At 32.9% G+C, this 25,222-nt stretch overlaps 3 protein-coding genes across 3 annotated transcripts; 2 read left to right on the top strand and 1 right to left on the bottom strand.

Moving 5' to 3' along the window:
- Positions 1–721: 721 nt before the first annotated feature.
- Positions 722–12,764, bottom strand: LOC115885192. The gene is made up of 9 exons (XM_030904016.1): positions 12,733–12,764; positions 9,634–9,728; positions 4,141–4,342; positions 3,643–3,806; positions 3,438–3,589; positions 1,726–1,840; positions 1,288–1,380; positions 1,081–1,236; positions 722–1,023 (listed from the first exon to the last, which is right to left on the bottom strand). Exons 3-9 carry the CDS (start codon positions 4,277–4,279, stop codon positions 958–960), a joined length of 885 nt encoding a protein of 294 aa, XP_030759876.1. The 5' UTR covers positions 4,280–4,342; positions 9,634–9,728; positions 12,733–12,764; the 3' UTR covers positions 722–957.
- LOC115885193 lies at positions 11,586–13,799 on the top strand. Its single transcript, XM_030904018.1, has 3 exons — positions 11,586–11,696; positions 11,756–11,839; positions 13,285–13,799. The coding sequence occupies exons 1-3, from the start codon at positions 11,657–11,659 to the stop codon at positions 13,452–13,454; spliced, it is 294 nt and encodes a 97-aa protein (XP_030759878.1). The 5' UTR covers positions 11,586–11,656; the 3' UTR covers positions 13,455–13,799.
- A 2,640-nt stretch (positions 13,800–16,439) lies between these two features.
- LOC115885194 lies at positions 16,440–18,106 on the top strand. Its single transcript, XM_030904019.1, has 3 exons — positions 16,440–16,600; positions 16,657–16,740; positions 17,921–18,106. The coding sequence occupies exons 1-3, from the start codon at positions 16,552–16,554 to the stop codon at positions 18,070–18,072; spliced, it is 285 nt and encodes a 94-aa protein (XP_030759879.1). The 5' UTR covers positions 16,440–16,551; the 3' UTR covers positions 18,073–18,106.
- Positions 18,107–25,222: the final 7,116 nt, after the last annotated feature.

Raw genomic sequence — 25,222 nt, 5'->3', positions numbered from 1 at the left:
ACACTTATTGTCGTTTGTTCAATTCGACGTAACTTGCTAGATGCATGTTACTTGCCAGATTACGTGCCACTTCAGATGCACGTCACTTTGGTGGGCGCTCTCCCTAAGTAAGAGCGCACACTGAAGTAGCGCTGTCAGAAACGTGTCATTTGTCGTTGTAGCATGTTATGCCACTGCTTCAAAACTAGAACTGGTTCTACTTTTCGCCGCGTGCTATTAACACGTTACTCGAATTTGGCGAAAATGAAGATGACGATCCGGACTTCAATATACGTCTTTTATCACTGATTGAGACTAAACCATGCATTTATGACCACACTCGTGCCGATTATTCCGACAGGAATAAACAAGACTTGACATGGGAATAATGGTGTTGAATGTTGGTTTCTTTTTTCATTCTACAAAATGCTTGAAATCTTTCAGGATAGATATTCTATTCTTTAAAAACACTAAATCCACTGTTCCTTTGTCTCTTTTTACAAAAGAGGTGTATCTAATAGCGACGCGCGACGCTTTGGAAAATTTTGGTTCATATTAATTAGGTTTACAACTGCTAACAAATCTTCATCCTCTGAGGACGACATGTTTACACTACTGTCACATCACTTATATGTGCGATTCCTGAAAAATCATGCAATGTTTTTACATATCATTGCCATGTACTATGTGCAACGTCATATGCTACGTCACTTTGGTGGGCGCTCTCCCTAACTGCCATCATAATTTTACTTCATAAGAAAGACAGCAAAGAAGACATCAGAAACTATAGATCAATAAGCCTACTACCAGCAAAATGCAAGATAATCACAAAAATAATAAACAACAATACAAAACACGCTAGACGATGCACAACCACGAGAACATGCAGGTTTTAGAAGAGGTTTTAGCTTTTAGCACGATTGCACATATAGGACTTAAGTACACACATTAATTTATTATATTTTTACTAAAATTCTGTTAAAACTTTTGTATTAAATTTGTTTGGTATATGAACATCATAATGATATAGATTATCTTGACATACTAAAAAATAATTAATATAATTTTATTACTTATTACATTAATAGAGTTAGAACTTACGTTTAATCCTGCTTCCCTGTTAACCTTAATATTAAAAGAGATTAACGTATGTACAGGCTTGTGTGTTTGGGTTAAAAATAAGAGATATGTTTTGAGATTTTCAATATTCCAAACGTGCCATGGCATGTAAAGCAGACAGTGGTGGATATTTTTAAACTAAAATAAAAATATGCAATCATCAAATGTACATATATTTTCCAAAACTACCTGATCTTCCAAAAATTGTCCAGCATTAAATAAAATGATTGTATTGATTAAGATAACAATAATTAATAAAACTCCTGATATGTATCCTTCGATCTGAAATCATAACACAAAATTGGAATGGACTAGGCTAAAATGTTATTTATTAAGTAACATTTTTATTTTCCTGTTGGTACAGGATGTGGCAAATTTGAAAGTAGCTTTTAATTACACAAAAGGCGCATTCTCACGACTCGTGTACTTGACAAACATTTGTTATTGGAATATACTCGCCATGTCGTGTGAACTGTGAATGGTTTTTTGGCCACTCGTCTCGTCCCCACTCTCTGTCGGTAAATATAGACCGAGGAAAGGATCACAATAATTATTCCTACACTTGCCAAGTGTACTTGGCTAGTCTTGTCTATACTTATAGACATTAAAAGTTAAAAAGTAACTCACGCTGTGAAAAGCCAAAGTACATAACATCACCAGAGGAATCACTGCCATTCCAGAATACATGATAAGAGAGCCCATAATTCTTACATGTGGACAACCATTAAACTTTTTAATATATCTAGAAATAATAAATAATATAAAAAAAATCAATAAAATAGTATTTAATTATTAATTTTAAATGCCTTAAGTATTACCCTTGATTATGGATATATAAACAAGGGTATTACTAATCTGCATTAGATTAAAATAAAAATTTAAGTAAACTGAGTAATTGGTATAAAAATTTAAAAAAAATGTTTTTTATATTGCCATGAAATATAAATATAGACATAATTGTTACTCTTGATATTTGATTGATTTTTAATTTATTTATTTAAAAAAAGGGTATTTGTTGGCTAGTATAGTTCTTAAATTTATCAATATTAAAGCTGTGAGGCGTCAAATTACAAAATCCGCCTTATCCATTTTTTTTTAAATGGCCTAATGGCCTATTTTACTAGTGGACCCTGAAATCTTCATAAACATAATCCCAAACTGCAGTAAAAGTCGCTTATTCTTATATAAAATTCACTACAAATTACGTTACTGCAGCAAAATCAGTCTTATCCACTTATATTTGCTTTTTATTGTTATTATTTTTACAAATCCCGCATTTTTTGATAAGTTATTTACACAAGTATAATATTACTACTGATGTCTTTTCAAGTCCTTACTTAATTTTAATAAAATAGTATATTTAATAAATCAAGTCGGGATGCAAACATCGTATGATAAAAAAAAACGGCGTCCAGTTGGCTAGGAAATGACGATCGCTGACATTTCCCATAAACATTTACATATAAAATGAGAGTGTTCTTCATTTCATAAGCGGCGGCTACACGGTAGCGACTTGCCTGCACGGTATAGTTTGCGCAAAATAGAAGGAACACTTTGTGGTGTCCACACGATGTAAGTAAGATAGTACATTCATCATTATTTTTATCCAGAATTTGTGGTTCCATTCGTGGAAATGTCAAGTGACGAATTATTGTTTAACTCACAAAACTGTAGCTTGAACTCGCTGATACTATCTACACGTATGATATCACCGCACAAACTGGCAAACTGGTTTGCGCAAACTAAAATCTTTAGCTTACTTCGGGTTTCTCTTATTACCGATTCTGAACCGTCCTAGAACTGTGATGCCTATGCGCAGAAGGAAATATGAAGACATTATTTCATTTGCGCATGCGCTGCAGCGTTCTAGGACGGTTCAGAATCGGTAATAACAAGAACCCGAACAGCGCTTTTAGCAGCGCGACGTTTACGCAAGCCGCGCTTGTTGGTTTGTGCGTGCTACCGTTTGACCTTTGGTTTTACCGTCTACACACAGCGAGTTCCTGATACAAACAGGTTTGTGCAGGTAAGCTTGTGGTAAAGCTTGTACATGTAGCCGGCCCTTCCAATATGCATCATACAGCAACAAAATCGGCCTTATCCGAATTATTTTTGTGTTTTTTTGTTTAAAAATTAAATATTAATTTTTATTTCTAGAAAAACAAGATACAAAACAATTATTCCACTCAATGAACACGTTTTTTGTAAATTAACGCTTCAAACATTTGCTAAAACAGTTTTTGCTTATTATCTCGAAACAATGTTTGTGGGATAAGGGGGGTTTTGCAAATTGCTAATTACTAATTTACTAATTATTAATAAACCACAGCAATAATTACCTTAAGAGCTTCAAATGATAAATATAAATACATTTTAGTTCTTTAGAAACCATTTTTTGGTAATTTTCATTCTGTATTAATTTTGTCAATTTTACATGTCTTCCTGCGTTTAGTAATGTGTTGTTCTTCATGCCATTTGTAAGTAACTCAATCTGTAAAATAATGGAATAAAGATTTTAAATCAAAATGATAATTCATTCTGGACCTGGAATAACGGGTTTACTAATGCCAGAAAACTGGCTTCACAAACAATTTCAGCAGCAAACGCACCAATAGAAAACCAAAAGAAATGAATAAACCAAATGACGTAGTATATTGATTTATAATATTTACATGCATACCTAAGAATTGGTATTCTGTTTTTTCCTTCTGTAAGCAAAACGATATATTAAATGAATGGTGAAGCGAGACTAATGCCGGGACTCTATTAGACCACACGCCACGCGACGCCACGCTATCCCACGTGAGTCCACGTGTTGCGACGTGGGAAAGAGTGTACATACACATGAGATCTGGGACAGACGACACACGTCTGATAGCGTGGGGTGGCGTGTTGACTAGTGTGAACGCAATACATGTAATTAAACGGAAAAACATACGCACATATCTTCATGACGTGGGGTGGCATGGCGTGGCGTGGCGTGTTGGCTAATGCGATCCCGGCTTAATAATTGTAAAAGAAACGGGTTAATGTCTTTCATACCTCCAAAATGTAAAATCAAGGCTAATGTAAACAGATTGAAGTATAAAAAATTAAATATATACAGTAAACGTTCTTCTTGCTTCCGATATTGTTTAGAATTTTCTTCTGATTTTTGCACCTGAGAGAATAGGATGTCCATCAAATCGCTCAAGTATTTATAACTGTTTATAGCCACTACAATTCCACACAATGATCCTAGAAACTAAGAAAGATATAATGTAGTTTAAAATTGTTAATATTAATTTTGACTTAGGACTTATTATTATTAATTTATTAGCGTTTATTTTATCAATTAAAAGAAAACATTAACGTTTCAATGACGCGAATCCCCCAGTGTTCTCAAGCTTCATCTACATATATTTTTTATTACTATGGCTAGGTGACTATGGCCAATTTGGGAAAGATGTTTAAAAATTCTGGAACATCAAAAGTATGATTCCTAAAATTATTGTATAAGTTGTTTTTGGAAGAAAACATCATAGAAAATATATTAGTAATAGTTAGAATTAGGTGTTATTTAAAATTGATTTTTAATGATTAGAAGTTCGATCAACGTTTCTCGATTTTTTTGGGGTCTGAAAACTTTGACTCTAATTTAAATAAGGGTCGTTAATGGTCTGTGTAGAGTGCCTAAGGTTGTTTTTTTATTTAAAAATAAGAGTTTTTGGGATAGGGGAGGCCATAGTCACCTCTTACTGTTCAGGCCTTAGAGGGATCAGTATGGCCACCGGATATCCTTGAAAAAGATCGTTAATATTGACAGCGACATTAAGCGTGTAGGCCGAAATCCCATTGATTTGCTGTTTGTCGGCATTAATGAAGTCATTAGTGTCAAAAAAAATGAAACTCCAGTCTTTACTATGACTAAGTCTGGACCAAAAGCTTAGAAATGGCCGCAGCGAGAAGATATCCTATATGGTATAAAAATATTGAGAAAATGGAAAAGGTCCAAAAACCAGGGATATAATATACATCTAGGGCTAGTTTTGTGGTGCCGGAGATGCTCAAATACAAAAATGTTGTTTATTAAAGTTAGTTTAAGTAGGTACCTTTATACCTTACCTACTTTATTGGTTTATGTCGGTACTACTACCTACTTTTCAGAGTTCCTCTGTTGATTTTTATACAGTTTATGTTTGAATATTACTATTTTATTTTAATATACGCCAACAAGCACCAAAAAAATGTTTTTTTAACTTTATATACCTATATAATATATAGGTGTATGCATAGGGTTTTTAAAACCTTTATAGGGGCCAGAGTCACCTATTTTCCGTCTTCAAATTGGCCTATCACGATATTTTTCCAACAGGCCATTTACTCCCAGGGTAAAACTCCCTTTTGTACGGAGTGAAACTGGAACCATGTTTTTTATAAAAAATATATAAACTCACCGGCAAAAAAAACCGGCTACTAAAAACTAGTCCCAATTTCAAAGTTGGATTTATCGCGAACCACTCATTAGATTTTGGTGATTTTTTTTTTAATTGTAAATTAATTCCTTCTTAACGGATGCTACGTCAGAAATTTTTATTCCGAATTTATTTTGAGCATATACAGGGCACAACAATAAAACGAAGTTTTTTGCACGAACTTTGTAATACCCTGTAGGGTGCAGCAGCTGTAGTAGATATTGCTAAATCAAATCACATTGTAGCATCATCTTTTGTGAGCATTTTGTTTTTTTATTCACGACATTATCTCTCTTTTTATTGGAGATACGCTGCTTTAAAACGAACCTCTCGGTAAAATGCTTCGCAGGCAGAAAGTTTTATGTATAAATAAAAATAATCCAGGCGACATAGGCGAAAATGGATTTATGAGTATTTGCAATATGACAACGACGGATGTCAAATTAAAAAATGCAATTATCTGTGACGGATGTTGCTCGTATTGTGGCTTTAATTGAGGATGGCCGAAGTTAGAGTTATGTGTCCGATACCCTGGGCATACCCCGAACAACAGCCCAGGATGCCTGGAATCGTATATGGAAACGGGAAATTTCACGAGGCGAGTGGGTTCCGGAACAAAACGGAAGACAAATGCAATTGACCACCGCTTTATTGTCCTGAATACTTTACGAAATCGTAGAATTACAGCGTTTCGGAATCTACATTTGCTACAAGCCGTGCGTAGAACTCAAGTCAGTGAGAGAACCATCCAACGAAGACTAAAAGAAAACAGATTGTCTGCAAGGAGGCCTGCCATAGGACCCCAGCTACTTCCAAGACATCGTCGAACATAGTCTTCAGTTTGCGCGTTTACATGTGAATTGGTTTGGTCGCGATTTTGCCTGCAAAGCATTTTTCCGAGACGTTCGTTTCAAAGCAGCGTATTTCCAATACAAACAGAGATAATGTGATTAAAAAAACGAAATGCTCACAAAAGATGAGGCTACAATGTGATTTAAATTAGCAATAGCTACTACAGCTGCTGCACCCTACAGGGTGTCACAAAGTTCGAGCAAAAAACTTCTTCTTACTCTTGTGTAATAACTCGGAATAAAAATTTCTGACGTGGCATCCGTTAAGAAGGAATTAATTTACAATATAAAAAAAATATCAAAATCTAATGAGTGGTTCGCGAGAAATCCAACTGAGAGTGTATATTCAAAATTAAAAATACAATTTTATGAATAAAAATCGAAAGTAGAGACCCCCTTCAAGTTTTTACCATGATTACGAAGACAAAAACGCGTAATTTGCGCAAGCTATGACTATTTAAAGTTGAAAAGTGGATTAAAGTCATCCCAGTTTACGGTACTTCGACTAACTTGTAGATTAGATCAATTTGCGAAAAATCATGTTAAATATTATTTTATTCGGCAAGTCGACATAAAACCTATAGGTCATTGGCGGTCGGCTAAAAGTAAATTTTATACTCAATTTAGCTTGAGCCTGAGGATGGGATGTAATAATCCTGAAAAATGTAGCCCTTTATTTATTAAGGATAAAAAATTAAAATATCTTTTTTTAAAGTGTGTGAGATTTGTATCTTTTTTCACGCATTAGAAGATATTTATTTAAAAGTAAATCGTTTAACTACATATAACATACGTATAAAAGAGTTAACAGAAGACAGCGCAGTCACATTTTAGTCAGAATTAGATAGTCGTGATCGCCATGATTAAATACATATTTATTTAAGTTCGTTCTGTATGCTCTAAAAAGAGTTTTCCCTATTTCATTTAGTTGTTGTTTAACATTAACTGTAACTAATGAATAATAGTATATTGATTTATTGGGAGTAAAAATTATGCTTTTCGTGGCGAGGCGGTACGTTTGACAGCCGAGGCACAAACAGTCATTTTTACTCCGAATAGAACATGCTATTTTTTTGAAACGCCACAAATAAGTTTTTAAACAATTTCAAACGTTCCAAATAATATAAAATATAATATATAATACCCTTAAGTAATTATATATCGAGAAACTATGGTTAAGTTCGTTGAATTTGACACTTTATGTCAGTTTAATCAAAAGTTTAATAATATATTTTTTCGTACTCGCTTACGAGTAGGCGTTAAAATTACTTTCTGCCCAAGCTCACCCGATGGTGGAATAGGGCTCCGAAACGGGTAGTGAGAGCAGGTTGATCCACATTATGACAAACACAGCGTAGAAAATTAAATTTCTGTATCAGCAGTTAAGTGGCAAGAATCCTTATAGAATTTTATTTATACCTATACTGCAAGAAATTTGTTTTCTATTTTATAATTTGGCTTGCCTGAAAATAAGCCTTTTAGCATCCTTTTACTATCGATAGTTGCGCCTCGGTAGTACGAAAATACTACCATTGCACGCGGTTGGTGTTTCCCCATTTTCCCCACAGAGTCTGCATTCGCCGTTGTTTCTCAGCTTCAGCCTACTGAGGTGTTCGTTGAGGAGACAGTGTCCTGTTAGAAACCCCGTGACAATCCAAAGATTGTTTTTACTTAAATCACCTTTGATTTTTCTCGGTCGTAAGTTCTGAGGAACTTTTTCGAGCGTCTTAAGCTTGATTTTCATGCATCCGTTGACCGACGATACGATGATACGATATTAATTTTATTGGTTGAATTTAAAGGCTTCGATTGGTTAACCGTTTCTAACCAATCAAAGTCTTTAAATTCAACCAATAAAATTAATATCGTCTCAACGTATTGTTGGATAACGGATGCATGAAAATCAAGTTTTAGACCGTTGGAGAACACCCATTCAAAGTTACGGATGGAGTCTTCCAAATTCTTCAGTTCCGCTTTCAGTTGGTTCGCGTTTGGAAAACAGAACAGTTCTGGTCCAGTTAGTGGAGTGTTCGCTCCTTTCCTAGCTAGATCATTTGCTTTTTCATTGCCTTCTATCCCTTGGTGAGCAGGCACCCAGAGTAGGAGGACTTTATTTTCATTGCCTAATTTGTTGAGCTTGTCTAGGCATTCTTTGACCAACTTGATATATACTGAGTTGATCGCGTTAAGTGCTGCTTGACTATCGGATAGGATGGAAATTTCCTGTTTTTGATAGTTCCTATCTAAGATAAATTGTACGCATCTTTCGATAGCGTAAATTTCTGCCTGAAGGATACTGGGGTAGGTGCCCATTGGTTCGAAGTATTTATTTTTCGGCTCAAATACTCCTGTCACTGCTTTGGTTTTGGAAGCATCAGTATACCACGTGATGGTATGGTCTTTTATATGCTGAGTGAGCGTTTCTTTCTTCCAATCCTTTTTATTACTCAATACTACAGTGAGGTGTTTCTCAAAGTTGTCATAATGGCATAGTATCTTAGTAATGGTAACTAGTACCTTGCACTTTACCATACAGGGTATTTTGTTCCCATCTTTTTTGAATTTTTCACTCTCTTTCAGTAATTTTTTATTTGTTAGTGGCATTTTCTCGTATATGAATAATTAGGTCATGTAGAAAGTGGCAATATTGCATCTTTTTAGTGCCGTAACAGTTCTAAAAAGTTTTCGAGGAATATACAGGAAAATTTAAAAGAAAATGCACGATTCAACAAACATCTTTTTTTTGGCGAAAAAACCCTCGTAGACGTGTTCCTGGAGTCAAAATATACCACCCCTGACAATATTTCCACTTATTTAAGACTCACCCAGTATAACATTCTATTAAGGCGGAGGTTGACTTGAGCTGAGCGTTGTATTGTAACGTGTTACAAAATGAGCAAAGTATTTGCTACTCAAATCTTTTTGTTTGAAATTATTTAACAAATAATTTGTGCTATTTGAAAAAAAATAGTATGTTCTATTCGGAGTAAAAATGACTTTTTGTGTCAAACGTACAGCCTCGCCACAAAAAGTGTCATTTTTACTCCTAATAAAACAATAAACTATTGTTATGACTTGATTGCCAACAGAGCTGTGGCTATAAAAATTACATGGAGGACCACAATAAGAATTAAGATCGTACTTTTAGCATTATTAACATTTTTTTCTTAAAAATTGATAACAATATACTTTACACAAACTTTTTGCATGTTGATAAAAATAAAACTTACACAAAGTCGGGCGAAAGATATCCCAAGGTATATCGGTAGTTCCTCCAGTACGGTACCATAGCATAACTTAAGTTCAATTGTAATAATGAGCAATCCTAAAACAATTGCAATCTTAAAAATTATTAAATATTTCAAAAAATAATAACATAAGACTTGTGATAATTTCCCGAATGTTAATTTCGCAGTCATTTTAAAAATTTCTACGATTGTACATAAGCTTATACAAAAATATATGTTTTAAATAAAATAAAAAATTGTATATTGATGGTCGTTAGAGCTTTAAGGTAAATAAAGCTACAGAATATATTAAAACTAATGCTTATAAATTACAATTTTTCTTTTTCTAATATGCAGCATTAGATTGTTTGTCAAATGTAAATATTATGGTTATTAAGTTAATGATATTTTATTAATATTATTTTAATAGTAATTTGATTGAAGTAAATTATCAAAAATAGTTTTAATCTACGTTGGAAGCAGTAGTAAAAAACAAAATTCAGAAATTGTTGTATCCATAAAAGTATATATAGCAGCGATGAGCAAAACTGCGATTGCGATTTTTAAATCGCTGCGACTGTATCCTGCCATTGTGATTTTAATATTTAAATAGTGTACTAGGTATACAGATTATTAATTTGTTTATTACTCGCGGCAAGAGCTTTATGGTTGAAATATGGCAACCTCGGCCCGCACGTCGATAGACGACGCGACGGGACGAGTCAGCAGAAACCCCTATAAGTGCATGCGTTCTCAATAGACAGTGTTGCCATTCTGTTCCCCTATAAGTAACTGTCCAGTTAACAATCTGTATATAATTGTCTGTGCATGTACCTATAGCTTAACAGTTAAAAAAAAAATAATAAAAATCAGTTGTTTAGTTTTAAGTTTTTTTAACATCTGACAATTATAATACCAAATGTAACATACAAATTATTCGTAAAAAAATGATTTTTCTAAATATTAAACCTGCTAATTCGTTCCATTTGAAAACATTGAGATATGATTAAAAATACGATTTTAATTATATCTCAATGTTTTCATATGGAGCGAGCATCTTTTAATCGACCAGGACAACACAGGAAAAACAATAGACAATTAAATCTTTTTCCAAGGATCCTTGATTAAAAATTGGTGTTTTTAACATAACCATGGCGCTCTTCATTGAAATTTAAAATGCTATATTTTAAGCGTAAATGCCAAAAGTTGACATATGATATGCCATTTTATTCAGAGTGTCATTTTCTATCGAATAAAGTAAAAAATACCGACAGTGCCATTTAAAAATCAAAAGTTGTAGTCATTGTGTAAGTGACTAAAAACAATTGAATATGTCAATCAATCGTCTAAAAACCTGACTAAAAACAATAACTGAATATGCCAAATCTCGTTTTTTTATCAGAAAAATATTTTTGTTTATCTTGGCCCTAGAAAATAATGCCTTCTCTATAAATAAATAAAATCACAGAAAAAATTCAATCGCAGTTTACTATAAAATGTTTCAATGGGCCACAAAATTACATTCACAAAAAAATCGCAATTCCTAAAAATTCAAACTCGCAGATAGAAGGATATCACGGTCCTAGTTTATAAAATCACAATCGCAGCAAAATCGCAACTCGCAGCTATAGTAATATTGGTTGCTCATTATGAGACATTAATGTACAAAACAGCTTTGAACTACATAATATGGTAGTCCTCTAAAATACATCAAGATAAGTAAAGTTAGAGAAACCCTGCATCTAGTTTCTTATGACATTCATTGGAGAAATGTGAAACATATTGAAGAAAAATTTACAAATGCAAGCAAAAAAATCATTCATTAAAAATATTAAACAAAATTACTTGTAACAAAGCATCAAAACAAAATCTCCTATTAATATAATCTTATTTGCATCATTTAACCAGTATTTTACATGTCAACAATTACACATTTTTGTATAATTAATGATAAGAAGCCCTACTAATTCGCGGTCTAACATTACTAAGGCATCTCTACGATCAACGTTTAGTATGAAGATATAAAATGTTACGTGCAACGCGTAAAACGTTTATTATATTAATTGGTAATACAAAATTGGTTTATTTCGTTAAGAAATTGTATTAACCGTTTAATATGTTTTAGTTATTGTTCTGCTGTCGATACAAGAAGCAGAATGCAGAAGAAAAATTTTGAGAGGCAGAAAAACAGTAACCAGGCGATATATGAGTAAGATACTGCTTAAGTTATTTAATATAAATGAGACGATGATAACAATGATTAATTTAGTAGATTAAAACTGAATTTAAGTCATCTGTTTTTAACCTGGTTAGGTTATGATCAGTTTTTATTGTACTTGTACTAGCCTACGAGTACATCGGTCGATATCCTTGTGACAGACATAACAAGTTTTCCTGAAAATGTATAAAACTTATTTTAAAAAATGTATATAAACACAATTTTATCTTTTTGTTGTGCATCTAGCTGAGTACCATAATATTAGTGTTTTAATATTGCCCGTTCTGTTTTGTTGATAATTTAGTTTGGCATAGACCTTTTGTTCAATAATGGTAATCAATAGTTAACGGACACGTTCTTTTTAAAGATATTAAAAATTAAATATGATAATGACTAATGATATTTTACTCCAATTATTATTTCATGAAAATTTTGTAAAATAATAAGGTATTCCGAAAAAGCACTATAGGCTCGACTATAGGCTTGGTGCATTCTCCGCCGGTGCTGCCACCATCTGAGAATGTCGTAAACAACCGATATATACAAATACACGAGTTTAAATAGCGAACATACGAAAAATGTATTATACAATTATTCTAAAAGTGTTAGGAAGTATAATTTGTGAAAATTCTAAAAATAAAAAAGTAAATATTTTGATATCTTCAGAAGGTCTAACTTGTATTATAATTTATTATTCCAAACTGAACCATACCAAACTACGGTAGCAAGCATAGTTTTACGCACCGATTTTGCTAGAAGATGTTCATAAAACATTTAATCACTAGTTAATTAAAAAAAATATACCATTAATATTGCAAATTATATTTTATTCTCTCATAGTATCTATTTAATTTTTTGATTATATTAGCACTTTGTTTACTCACTTGTTTCGTCGAACTGCTTGAATCCATTTTTGCTTTTGATCAAATCGGTGTGAGAAACTGTGAAGATATAAAATGCTGTTTCGGGAGAGTTGAATACCCGGGAAAGTTGAGTTCGAGATCTATTTTGTATATAGGATTTTTTTACAGAACTAGAAGTTGAGTAAAGTTTGTGTTTATTCATTCTGAATACAGGATGTTTTATTTTAATTCGATCCATCCTGTATATACAGGTTGTTAATTTGTTTATCACTCGCGGCAGAAGCTTTATGGTTGAAATATGACAACCTCGGCCCGCTCGTCGAGAGACGACGCACTGTGCGACGCGACGCCGACGCGACGGGACGAGTCGGCAGCTTACCTTAGTAATAATTTGGAATGTAGGCAGTGTTGCCATTCTGCTCCCCTATAAGTAACCGTCCAGTTAACAATCCGTATAAAATAATTTATGGTTATGATGTTAAGTTCTTTATATCACAACCAGATTTGTGAAGATTAATATTCTATTGTGAAAATGTGTCTATTTTGTGTATATGTAAAATTATTATTTTTCAGAACCGCTACTACTGCCAGCCTGGGCAATAATAACACTAGTCGCAATAGGACAGCTTATAATTGGAGCATTATTTTACCTACTGTTAAAAGTCACTATATTGGATAAACCTTTAAACCAACGATACTCTGCTGCTCCAATGTCATTAGCAGATGAACGCCAAACAGCCTGATGGTAAAATTCAAAATAAATAATAAGGGATGTAAATTTAAATTATAAAAGACACTAATCTCAATACCGTACGATAAAAAAACGATGCCCAGTTGGCTTTAAAATGAAAATCGATAACACTTTCCATTTAATTTTAAATATAAAATGACGACAGCGGTCTTTCCAAGCCATCTCTGACGCCGATTTTTTCGATCGTATGGTATTATGAAATAACAATATTTTTTGTATAAATATGTAAATTTATGTTACTGTTATACACACACGAGATAAAATGTAGCTTAGCAAATTAATCTAGTTAAATATTAATTATTATTTGTATACAAATCTATAAATGTCATACTATATGTATAGTTTTTCTATTATTGTCTCTTAAGCCAGGTCTAGACATAACGTTTTACCTTACCTTTTTTAACTGACGGTAGTTTTCTAGATGGTCTACCTTAATTCAGTTCAAGTAAAATGTCTGTTCTTCGGTCTAAGCACAATAGTATATACCCTTAGTCTAAGGTTATATCATATACTATGGTTATACCATACTACCATACGATCGAAAAAAAAAACAGCGTCAAAGACAGCTATAGGAAATGACAATCGATAATAATTTTAGCGAGGGCAAGCCCTAGACCTCATTTTATTTTTTAATGGCGCCTACTACCAGTTGACCATAAGGTTGTATTTTAGTTTTATATTAAGGGTATGATGTTTAAATGATAGGGAAAGAATATTTTTTTTAAATAGATTGTGTGTCTGGTAACGTTCTATCTTTTTTTAATCTTTCTATAATTGGAATTAATTTTTGACAAGTTTTATGTCAATTTTTAGTAAATGACGTTTACAGATTAAAGCTTCATTCAGAACCTCACAATTATTGGAATAAATTAGTGGTTTCAATTACACTTTATACTTTTTAGTTTACGAACATTCACAACATCTAAAAACACAGAATATCCTAGCAGCAGCTTGCGGTAATCAGTTGTATCCATAGAGAGAGGCAACCGTCTTTGACGCCGTTTGTTTTCGATCATACGGTATAAATCATTTGATTTAATAATCATATTTTGGAATAACTTTTGAGACACTTGCTTAGGGCTCGAACTCACTAACGACCAGGGTCGCAACGACCTGGCCGTCGTCCGGCCGGATGCATTGCGTTTATAGCTGCGGCCAGATGAACGACCAGTTTCAACAGAGTTGTCAGATCTAACGATTTTTTACGTTTTGCCAATTAGAAAATATTGTTTCAGAAAGAATTAAGTTTCAGTAATGTTAAAATATCCGAGTTAACTAAAAAGCGAAGTTGCTATTCATGAGCTTATTAAATATGTTCTAATATTAATTAATGCATTTAAAATATTCTTGGATTTTTCGTTAATAAATACTTAACTGGTGTTGTATGGAGTAAGTAAAATCTCCAACCCCGACTACACGATAACGTCGTTATTTCCATGTTTTTCAAATCCGCGATGCCTGCTATTCCATCAGTCGTTTCATAACAGAATATTCTACATCCTACGTCTATGTAATTTAATATGTGTAGAGTGAGACATGTAACTCGTGAGATTTTCAGCATTATATCGATAAAGGACAAAAACAGTATTGTTCCTAAAGGTGCGTCCAGACTTGAGCATTTTAGCCCGAAACCAAACCAAACCAAACCGACAAAGAGGGAGATATTCTGTTTCTTTTTCTACTGATATGAACTTCTACTGATGGCTCTTATCGACTTTAGAAGTAAACATATTAGGGCCATCGTAAAAAAAAGGTCGTCAGACACTGGCTCTAAATATAAGCAGGTAGAAAGTTTAGCTTCCAATTATTTCAATGTTTACAATATAAATTCCTCTTTTTTATTGTTACTGAAAATCTACAGTAATAATAACAGTAAATACTTCTATTTTTATGAATGTTTAAGTTACTTTTACTCTTAATTTTTTTTAAAAATAATGTACCTAGTAGAAATAAAGTCTAATGGATCCTGTTTGATAAACGTTAAATTAAATATAATATTTAAAATACAGTTGTCCTCCTTGTACATGACTACAATACTACAATACAACTAAAATATAAATAAAACTAATTTAATAAAAAACACAAGTGGTTGTAGAAAAACTTTAAATATGATTTTTTTATTTTTTAACATCGAATCTCGAAGGTATAATAACAGGTATCATACCAACCATAAATAGAGTATGTCATATAAAAATGTTTTGAATTTTTAATAGAATCGACCCTTGATAAAAAAGGGACTAGATTTAAGTTTCCCTTTGATCCAGTCTGTATACCATTTCTTTGGATTTTCTGCACGTGTGCAAAAACTACACTAAAACACTATATCTTATAGAAAATAAAATATTGTGCCTTGAATTTGAGGGATTTCATCTGAAAAATTATTAATTTGGAAGAAAACCGGCAACAAGCGGCAGAAAATAATAATATTTTAGTGCAGTCTACTGGTCGCAACGACCAACGGACGGCCAGGACGTTAGTGTGCGCTATATCATTTGATTTAATGGTTTTAGACGTAGCAGCGGCCTGGCCAGTGCGACCTGGTCGTCAGTGTTTTCGAGCCCTTAGGAAATGTTCAGTTACGCCGAATTAATTAAAAAACAATAAAAAATACAACTTTATGCTTTTTCTTTATTTGAAAATTACTAGACTGTCAATAAAAATAATTTAAAATGATAGATGAGCTCTAATATTGGTAAAACGACCCGCACACTCACATTTTATAAAAATCTATATTTTGCTACACTCCCTATCAAACAATGTAAATAAGTGTATTGTCTACATGTAATATAGAATTGTTTCACAGCTAAAGTTTATGATATCAAATCTGATTAACTAACTTTTTTACACAATTTTTTACTAAATATAATGACACATACCTAGTTCACCTATAGTCAATAATATTAATAAGAATTCTTTTATCTAATCACCTTTATTGACAAATGTCGACTCAGAGATAAATAATTTTCATTTATCGGTTTATCTATAAGATAAAAAGTAAAATACATACGGAATATGTAGAACAAATTTAACTTGCTATTATTGTATTCGTCATTTTTTTTCTTTTCTGTTTAAGAAAGTTAAAAAACAAAATGAAAATGTTTAGCAAGTCAATATCGGTAGTTATCGTTGTAGCTGCAGGTAAATATACAAATTATGTGCAAATTTGTGAGGAAGTGACTAATTTTTGGTTTTAGTGCTTCTCATGCTTGCCACACCGGAAGTTGAAGCTAGACGAAAAATTCTGAGGGGTAGAAAAACAGTAACAAGGACGTACTTACGTAAGTTAACTTTATACAGGGTGTTTCAAAAAACATCCTGGGGAGATTCCTCACGCAAAAATAAGATTTATTTTTCATATCAACATACGTCCGATTCTGCTTTGTTTTCTAGCTACAGGGTGTTAAGACCTTCTAGTGATTCGAATGAAATTTTGACTGTTTCTATATATTTTACTGTCAAAAAACTGTCGATAATTTCATCAGAGACGTGCATATGAGTTATCACTGGAATATTTAAAAAAAAACATGTGCGCCACTGACTTTTCTTTGATATCGAAATTGTGTAGGCCGCTTATTGTCAATTAAAAGTGATCTTTTGATATTTTGAGTTGGGCCTCCAATTCTCGAATTCGGCTTCCTTGATGAGATAAACGCAATTTTCTTAACCAATTAATAAAATTAAAATTAAAATAAAATTAATAAATTATATATTTTACCTAATTTATTATTAAATATTATTACAATTAGTCCAATCTACAGGAATTTAAAATAAAAAAATAACGTTATTTAAGATAATTACAAAAAACCTAATTTTAAAAAGTTTTAACATCCTGTAATTCTTAAACTATGCATTTCCATACCCATGTTAATAGGAACTTTTTCCATATTTTTTGATGAATCAATGAGTACTAATTTAAAACCTTCGCAAGTTAATGATATTATTTTTTTTAAAGGTTGCTAGACTTGGATCAAGGCAAATTAATAAAATTGCGTTTATCTCATCAAGGAGGTTGAAATCGACAAAATATCAAGAGATAACTTTTATTCGGCATTAAACTGCTTACACTATTTCGCTAACAAAAGAAGCCAGTGGCCTACATGTTTTTATAGAAAAATATTCCAGTGATAACCCATATGCACGTCCCTGGTGAATATGTTGACATTTTTTAGCTTTAAAATATGTCGCATTTATAGTAACTTTTACCCTCAAAATTTTATTAGAAACGCTAAAAGTTCTAAAATTATAATAATTCTGTAACTACAAAACTGCAGAATCGGACCTATGTTAATATGAAAAATAAATCTTATTTTTACGTGAGGAATCTCCTCACGAGAGATGCCACATGTTTTTTGAAACACCCTGTATAGTTTTTGCAAAACGAGACAACAGGAGAAAACCGAAACTCGCGAGAGAGAGAGCTTACACACCCTAATTAACGTGACTAATTAAATATTTCAGGTCCTATGGCAATACCGGCATGGGCAATCATTGTTCTTACTGCACTGGGTGAACTAATAATCGGCGCAGTCATCTACGTTATTTTAAAGAAAACTATACTGGATACGCCTGTACAGGGATCATACAGTGTTGCCCCTACAAATGAAGTATAAAGTTGCATAAAGTATTATTAAAGTTGTCATTCAAACATTAGCGTAACTAGCAATTTATCCTGGGGTGGGCCTGGGGGGGGGGCTGTGATTGAGCCCAGTGGGGCCCAGGCTTTTGTTTGTTTAAAAATGAAAAATCATTTTAAAAAGACATTTTTTCAATAAAATGTTTACATGAATTTTTTTATCAATAAATTTCATAGACGTGGTTATCAAACCGTGTTCCCGTAGATTACTTAAATACCTACAAATTTCCTAAAAAAATAAAAGTTAACACATGTTTTCAACACAACAAAATAATATTAACTATACAAAACTAGAAAACGTCATTTTTACTGCATCACAAGCAAATAAAAATTAATACGTAGCCAAGAGTCATAATTCAGGATTTCTCTGGGGGTTGCCCAGCAGTACCTGGGGTGGGGCGGCACCCCTGGGCACCCCTGTAGTTACGCCATAGGTTACGTCAATGCATTCAAGGCTATACTTGATCGTAAAACTTGTTTAACACACTGTACTTAATGTTTAATTCCAAAATATAGACTAATCTAGGAGATATAGGTATCAGTTATAAGATTTATAATAAAATAAAGTTAAATATTACTGACATATACTTTAATTGTATCCATAATAATTAAGAAAATCAGATAATTGGACTGTATGAAAGTTGAATGATTTAATGTTAAGTTTATTATACCACTAGTTTTTATCACTAATAATTATAGGAATATGAATGTAATAATAAAATAAACTAGATTTTTCATACATTTTTTCAGTTAAATATTACCCTGCAAATTTAGTAACGTATACAGGGTCCGGCAATAGTGTGCTGGGCATCTGTAGCTCCTAGAATAAAAAACTTGAGAATTTTGTTTAAACAAACACAACGCTTTATTGTACAAAAAGCCAAAACAGTTTCATCGACAAAGCAAAACAAAAAAACACAAAAACAAATATACAAATAAACAAGTAAAAATGTCATACAATACAAATCAATTCAAAAAAAAATTACGTCATAAAATTACAAATAAAACATATATGGACATTGCAGAACACAGGCGTATCTAGAAAATTTTACAAAAGGAAAACTGTAAATGGATAAAATAATGTTATATATTATAAAATCAAGAGTTATAAAATATTAAATACTAGACCTTTAACCAGTGTGTGAGATGATCAAAATTTTAAAATTCAAAATTGTTCATGATTAAACATCAACAAAAAGTCGTTTACCGCATATAGGCTCTCTCCAGTAAGTATAATTTCAGAGCTTTTGCGAAATGCGGGGAAAGAATGAAAGTGACTTGATATTCGAAAGCAAATGATTGTACATTTTCTTGGCATTGTACAGTATTGAGCCCTTAACTAGTTCTGAGATCGGGGTTGGCAGATAAATATCGTGCTCCGCATTCCTAAGTGGATAGTTGTGAGAAGGCCTTTGCGGAATAGAGAATATGTGCTTGCGGATTAAGCAAACGGATTCAAAAATGAATAAGGAAGGAAGAGTCAGTATTTTGAAATTTTTAAAGAAATTCTGGCAGTGAGTTCTACTGTTTAGTCCCAATAAGTATCGAACTGCTCTCTTTTGAAGTTTGAAAATACGATCAAATTTTGTCGCGCAGCAAGTACCCCTGAATGGAAGGGCATAACGAAGATGTGACTCAAAAAGGGCATAATAGACCATTCTAGAGGTTGATGAGTTAAGTTCCTTAGAAACTGATCTTAGCGCAAACCTAAATTATCTACTAGGATGTATTTCAGGAAAATATTTTAACTTCTATAGGGTGGCTCAAAAAAGTGTCAGTGGATCGGGATGATTTTTTTTAATGGAACACCCTGTACATTATTGTATTTTTGGCTTCCTTTCAGATCACTTTACATAATCCTAAGACATGAGTAAATTTTTTTTATATATTTCGATAATTTCAGAGATATTAATAAATAAGTAAAAATTATATATTTTTCAGCCTTTCTTAAAAAAAATATTAATAATACAAGAGCTGTCCTGAAATCAAAACTATAATAGATATTTATTTTAGATGGTCTGTATTTCATATGGCATTTTCCACAGTAAATTTTCATGATTTTTCTCTCGTATTTTACCATTGAAAGCGCCATATGAAATAATACTGCGTGTATCCGGAAAACTATTAAAAATTTTGAAATACTTTAAATACAAAAAATGTCCATTTTTTAATTGTACATCTAATAAAAAATGATATACAGGGTGTTCCATTAAAAAAAACGAAGAAAAATTATTTTTTATTATTTTTTTTATTTTACGTTTGACGTAAAATATTGAACATCCTGTATGATTTATGACTACCATATTTATAGCAAAGTAAGAATCAGGCCATCTAAAGTAAATATCTAATATAGTTTTGATTTCAGAACAGTTCTTGTATTTTTAATATTTTTTAAGAAGGGCTGAAAATTATATATTTTTGATTTATTTTTTAATATCTCTGAAACTATCGAAATAGATTTACTCGTATCTTAGGATTATGTAAAGTGATCTGAAAGGAATCCAAAAATGCAATAATATATAGGGTGTTCCATTTAAAAAAAATCATCCAGATCTACTCACACTTTTTTAGCCACCCTATAGAAGTTAAAATATTTTCCGGAAATACATCCTGGTACATACTTTAGGTCTGCACTTAAACAAAATTCACAAGTTTTTTATTCTAGGAGCTACAGATGCCCGACGCACTATTTCCGAACCCTGTATAGGGTATAGAGGGTGAATTACTACCACAATATTTACAATATTGTGTTTATTTGCACCCCATGTATATATGTAGTTGTCTTACACACTGACTTTTCACAATAGTCTGTTCGAAAATACTGAGGAAGTCATGATTACAAAATCCCGCTTCAGATGGGCTGGGCATGTATGCAGAATACAAGAAAACCGCATACCAAAATCTCTACGCTGAGCTTGTAGATGGCAAGAGGAGGCCGGGCGGACAACTCAAAAGGTACAAGGTACAAGGATATTTTCCACGAAAACTTAAACGGTATTATCATGCAGAATGAGTTGGAAGAAGCAGCTCACAATAGAACGCAATGGAGAAGAATTGTAAACTCAGTTAACAGCGACAACCAAAAAGTCAAGAGGCAGCAAAGCAATGAGATTTATTCAAAAATCTCCGGAGTGCGGAGACAGATAACATCACGTATCGGGCTTTCCAGTCACAGAAAAGCTCATGAAAGAAAACGCCTTGCGTGACCATCTGATGCGTGTCAAATACTCGTCAGCGAGTAATGACAGTATGTATGTATGTATGTATGTTCGACGGATTAGGAAATATTTCGACAGAAAACATCCAAAAACGAACCTGTAAGTTAAAATGTTAAACACAACTGTCACTGTCATGAATCCTCTCCTTCAAAAATAAGTTAAAATTGTATAAAAGAGGTAAATGCTAAATTATTTTTAGATATATCATTATCATGTCTGAATGTTGCCCCATAAAGAATATATTTCAACCATATTATTTAGCCATAAAAATCACGTCAAATCATCAACTAAAATATAGTTCAAAAGGGATTAATTTGTTGATTTATGTTATCATTGAATAGTCTTATATTAAATAACAGCTCTATTGGTTTTTACTTAAAATGTTAAAATTAAAGGATGCTTCACGCTATACCGTAACGGGTCCGAGCCGTGTGTCGGTGAAGACACGGCCAAACATTGCCAAGTGTTCTTTACACATATACATTCATGCCAGGCCGAGCACGATCCGAGCTTCGCCGGAACTCGTCCGTGCCCCGTCCCAGAAATGTCGGCGTACATTTTTTCTCGGATCCGCTCCGTTCCCGCCACGTTGCGGAAAGCATGAATGTACTTTTCCTGGTGCCCCGACTGCAATCTGCAGTCATGATATAAACAAAGTACGCTTTTTATCATGTCTGTAGTAGGTATTAGTGAATCTTACAGCAGTATTTAACGACAGGGTATGCGTAAAACTGAACAATGAAAGGATGTAATGAACAAGATAGATCCTTCATCTTTTCCTTTGAGCAGGTGTTTCCCCTGCAGGTGTTGTTCTTTATTCATTAACTGCAATTGGTACCAATTCCAACTGCGGGAACTTTGGCATTGTTCGTATTAAATCTTCGTGTGTCTATGGAGCTGTGTTTTCTAATATACTCGGAACTGATACGAACCCCGTTATCAACTCGGTTTTGCATATACAGAAGGATCGGACGTGGCTCGGTGTCTACTTCACTGTGAATCATCCTTAAAAGATGATTCGCGCTATACCGTGACGGGTCCGAGCCGTGCGTCGGTGAAGACACGGCCAAACATTGTCAAGTGTTATTTACACATATACATTCATGCCAGGCCGAGCACGATCCGAGCTTCGCCGGAACTCGTCCGTGCCCCGTCACAGAAATGCCGGTGTACATTTTTTTCTCGGATCGTATGTACTTTTCCTGGTGCCCCGACTGCAATCTGCAGTCATGATATAAACAAAGTACACTTTTTATCATGTCTGTAACAGGTAGTGAATCTTACAGCAGTATTTGATGATAGGGAATGCATAAAACTGGACAATGAAAGGATATAATGAAGAAGTTAGATCCTTCATCTTGTCCTTTGAGCAGGTGTTGTTCTTTCTTCATCAACTGTAATTGGCACCAATTCCACTTGCGAGAACTATGGCATTGTTCGTATTAAATCTTCGTGTGTCTATGGGGCTGTGTTTTATAATATACTCAGAACTAATACGAGCCCCGTTATCAACTCGGTGTTGCATAAACAGAAGGCTCGGACGTGGTTCGGTGTCTACTTCACAGAACGTACCCGTCTCAGACAAATTTAGTACAGAAGTCCTATAAAATTATGCTAGGAATTAATATAGTCTAATATATCCTATAAAAAATGTTAAATATAATATGACTTTGTCAACTCAAAGAATATTTAGAGAAGAGAATATGTTGTTGTAACTCAAAGAACTTTAGTTATTGTCTAATACAATAAATAATATTCTGGTATAGGCTTTTGATAAAAAAAACGAGATTAGCAGCATATTTCATGTAAATATGACACTTTTTTCTTCAGGGAACTAGACGCGTGTTTCCTAGTATCCTTAGTATGTACCATAGATGTATGTCTGGTGATTGTGAATATAAGTGATTTAAAAATTCCGCCATAATGAATTTAGAATATGAGCCCTACGCCGCCATTTTGAATATTAATACAAATTTGTCACAAAGTCTGTCCTGGAAGGGAGAGAATATTTCAACAGACAATATCCAAAAACAGAAAATACAATTTGCCTGTAAATTAAAATGTCAGACACAACTGTCACTGTCAATGAGCGAAAAAACGGCGTCCAGTTGGCTTGGAAATGACGACCGATGACATTCGCCATATAATTTTATATATCAAATTACAGCGATATTAATTTTATAGCCCTCGTAGACGCCGTTTTTTTTTCAGTTATAAAATCATATGCTATTTGATTAAAATTTGTTATATGTTTGAAAATGAAAAACTTATAGGTTAACAACTTAAGGTATGTTGATTTTTGAATGGTATTTGATTGTTACCTGTTCAGTTTTAATTTAAAAATAGATACAGTTCTTCTAAAATTACTCAAAATTGGCTTGACCAAAGTTCTTCAAATTTGACACGTGGCTCCAGTATTTTATAACACTATACATAGTCTCTAGAAAGAATTGTAGGTTTTTCACCACTAGAAGAAAATCTACAAAATAAAGTTATCTTTTGTAAACACCACTGGCGTTGATCCAACACAGACCAATATCGGGTGCGTCTCAAATGTGACACTCCTGTAGCTTTTTTATTTTTTCAGATAAAAAAACGAGATTTGATATGTTAGTATATGATATAAATTAGGATTTATTAAATGTTTTTTGGTCAGTTCCTGTTTTACCGGAAATGACTACAACTTTTCATTTTTAAATGGCACACTCGGTATATTTTTACTTCATTCGATAGAAAATGACACTTTGCTCTGAATAGAATGACATATCACATGTCAACTTTTGATATTTTTGCTTAAAAAATCGTGTTTTAAATTTTAATCTAGAGTGCCATGAGACCGTGTTAAAAACACAAATTTTTAATCAAGGCCTTGGAAAAATAGATTTGATCTTCTAATGTTTTTCATGTCTTATTCTGGCCGGTTAAAAGATGCCCAAATAGTATTTTAATCATATTTCGATATTTTCAAATGAAACAAGGGTGGCTCATAGGCATATTTGGAAAAAGCATTTTTTTATGAATAATTTGGTACCACAAACTTGGTATTTCGAGTAAAATTGTCGTTATCAACCGCATGTTACAATTTCAAATAAACCATATGTGAAAATGGCAAAAGTTGACATATGATATGTCATTCTATTCAGAATGTCATTCTCTATTGAATAAAATAAAACAATACTGAGGACGTCATTTAAAAATCCAAAGTTGTAGTCATTTCCGGTGAAACAGGAAGTGGCAAAAAACAATTATTGAATACGTCAATCAGTCCTAATTTATGTTATCAGGTATATATTATATATGTATACTAACACAACAAATTTCGTTTTTTTATCTGAGAAAATAAAAAAGTTATAGGGGTGAGCTACTTTTCAGGCGCACCCGGTATATCAGCGCTATTTTACTAATAAAACAAATTTACCTAACCTTTTCAGGAGGTATATCCATTGACGGTATATCTTTCTTTCTCCTCTTTATAAGTGGTGTTATTTAAAATTCTTTGCTTAGGCTCACGGCTCACTTCAAATTTATACAATAACAGTGAAATAACGGTCGCTATAAGATTTTCTTTGACACCCGGTATAAAAGATGTTATTCAATAAGTGAATAGCACAAAGAATACAGGGTTTCTCACCGTAGCCGTTTGTTAGAAGTTTTTGAGGTTAGAAAAAACTTAGAAGTTTGAAATTTTGGGACTTAGGGTTATTTAAAATTTCCTTTCATTTAAAAATATTTTCAAGGTCACACCACTTCCGGTTACACCGGAAGTCGCCGTTAACTTTCTTGTTTTAAATGGAACACCCTGTATATTATTTTATTTTTGGATTTCTAAGAAAATTCTATGATGAGTTTCATTAGGTTTCCCTATACCTATTTTCAACTGTTTCTCAGATATCTTGATTTATTTGAAAA

This window comes from Sitophilus oryzae, unplaced genomic scaffold (assembly GCF_002938485.1).
Source record: "Sitophilus oryzae breed Bouriz unplaced genomic scaffold, Soryzae_2.0 scaffold_377_pilon_pilon, whole genome shotgun sequence".
NCBI classification, from domain to species: Eukaryota; Metazoa; Arthropoda; class Insecta; order Coleoptera; family Curculionidae; genus Sitophilus; species Sitophilus oryzae.
Note: the sequence above shows the minus strand (reverse complement) of the source record. Positions and strands in the feature narration are given on the sequence as shown.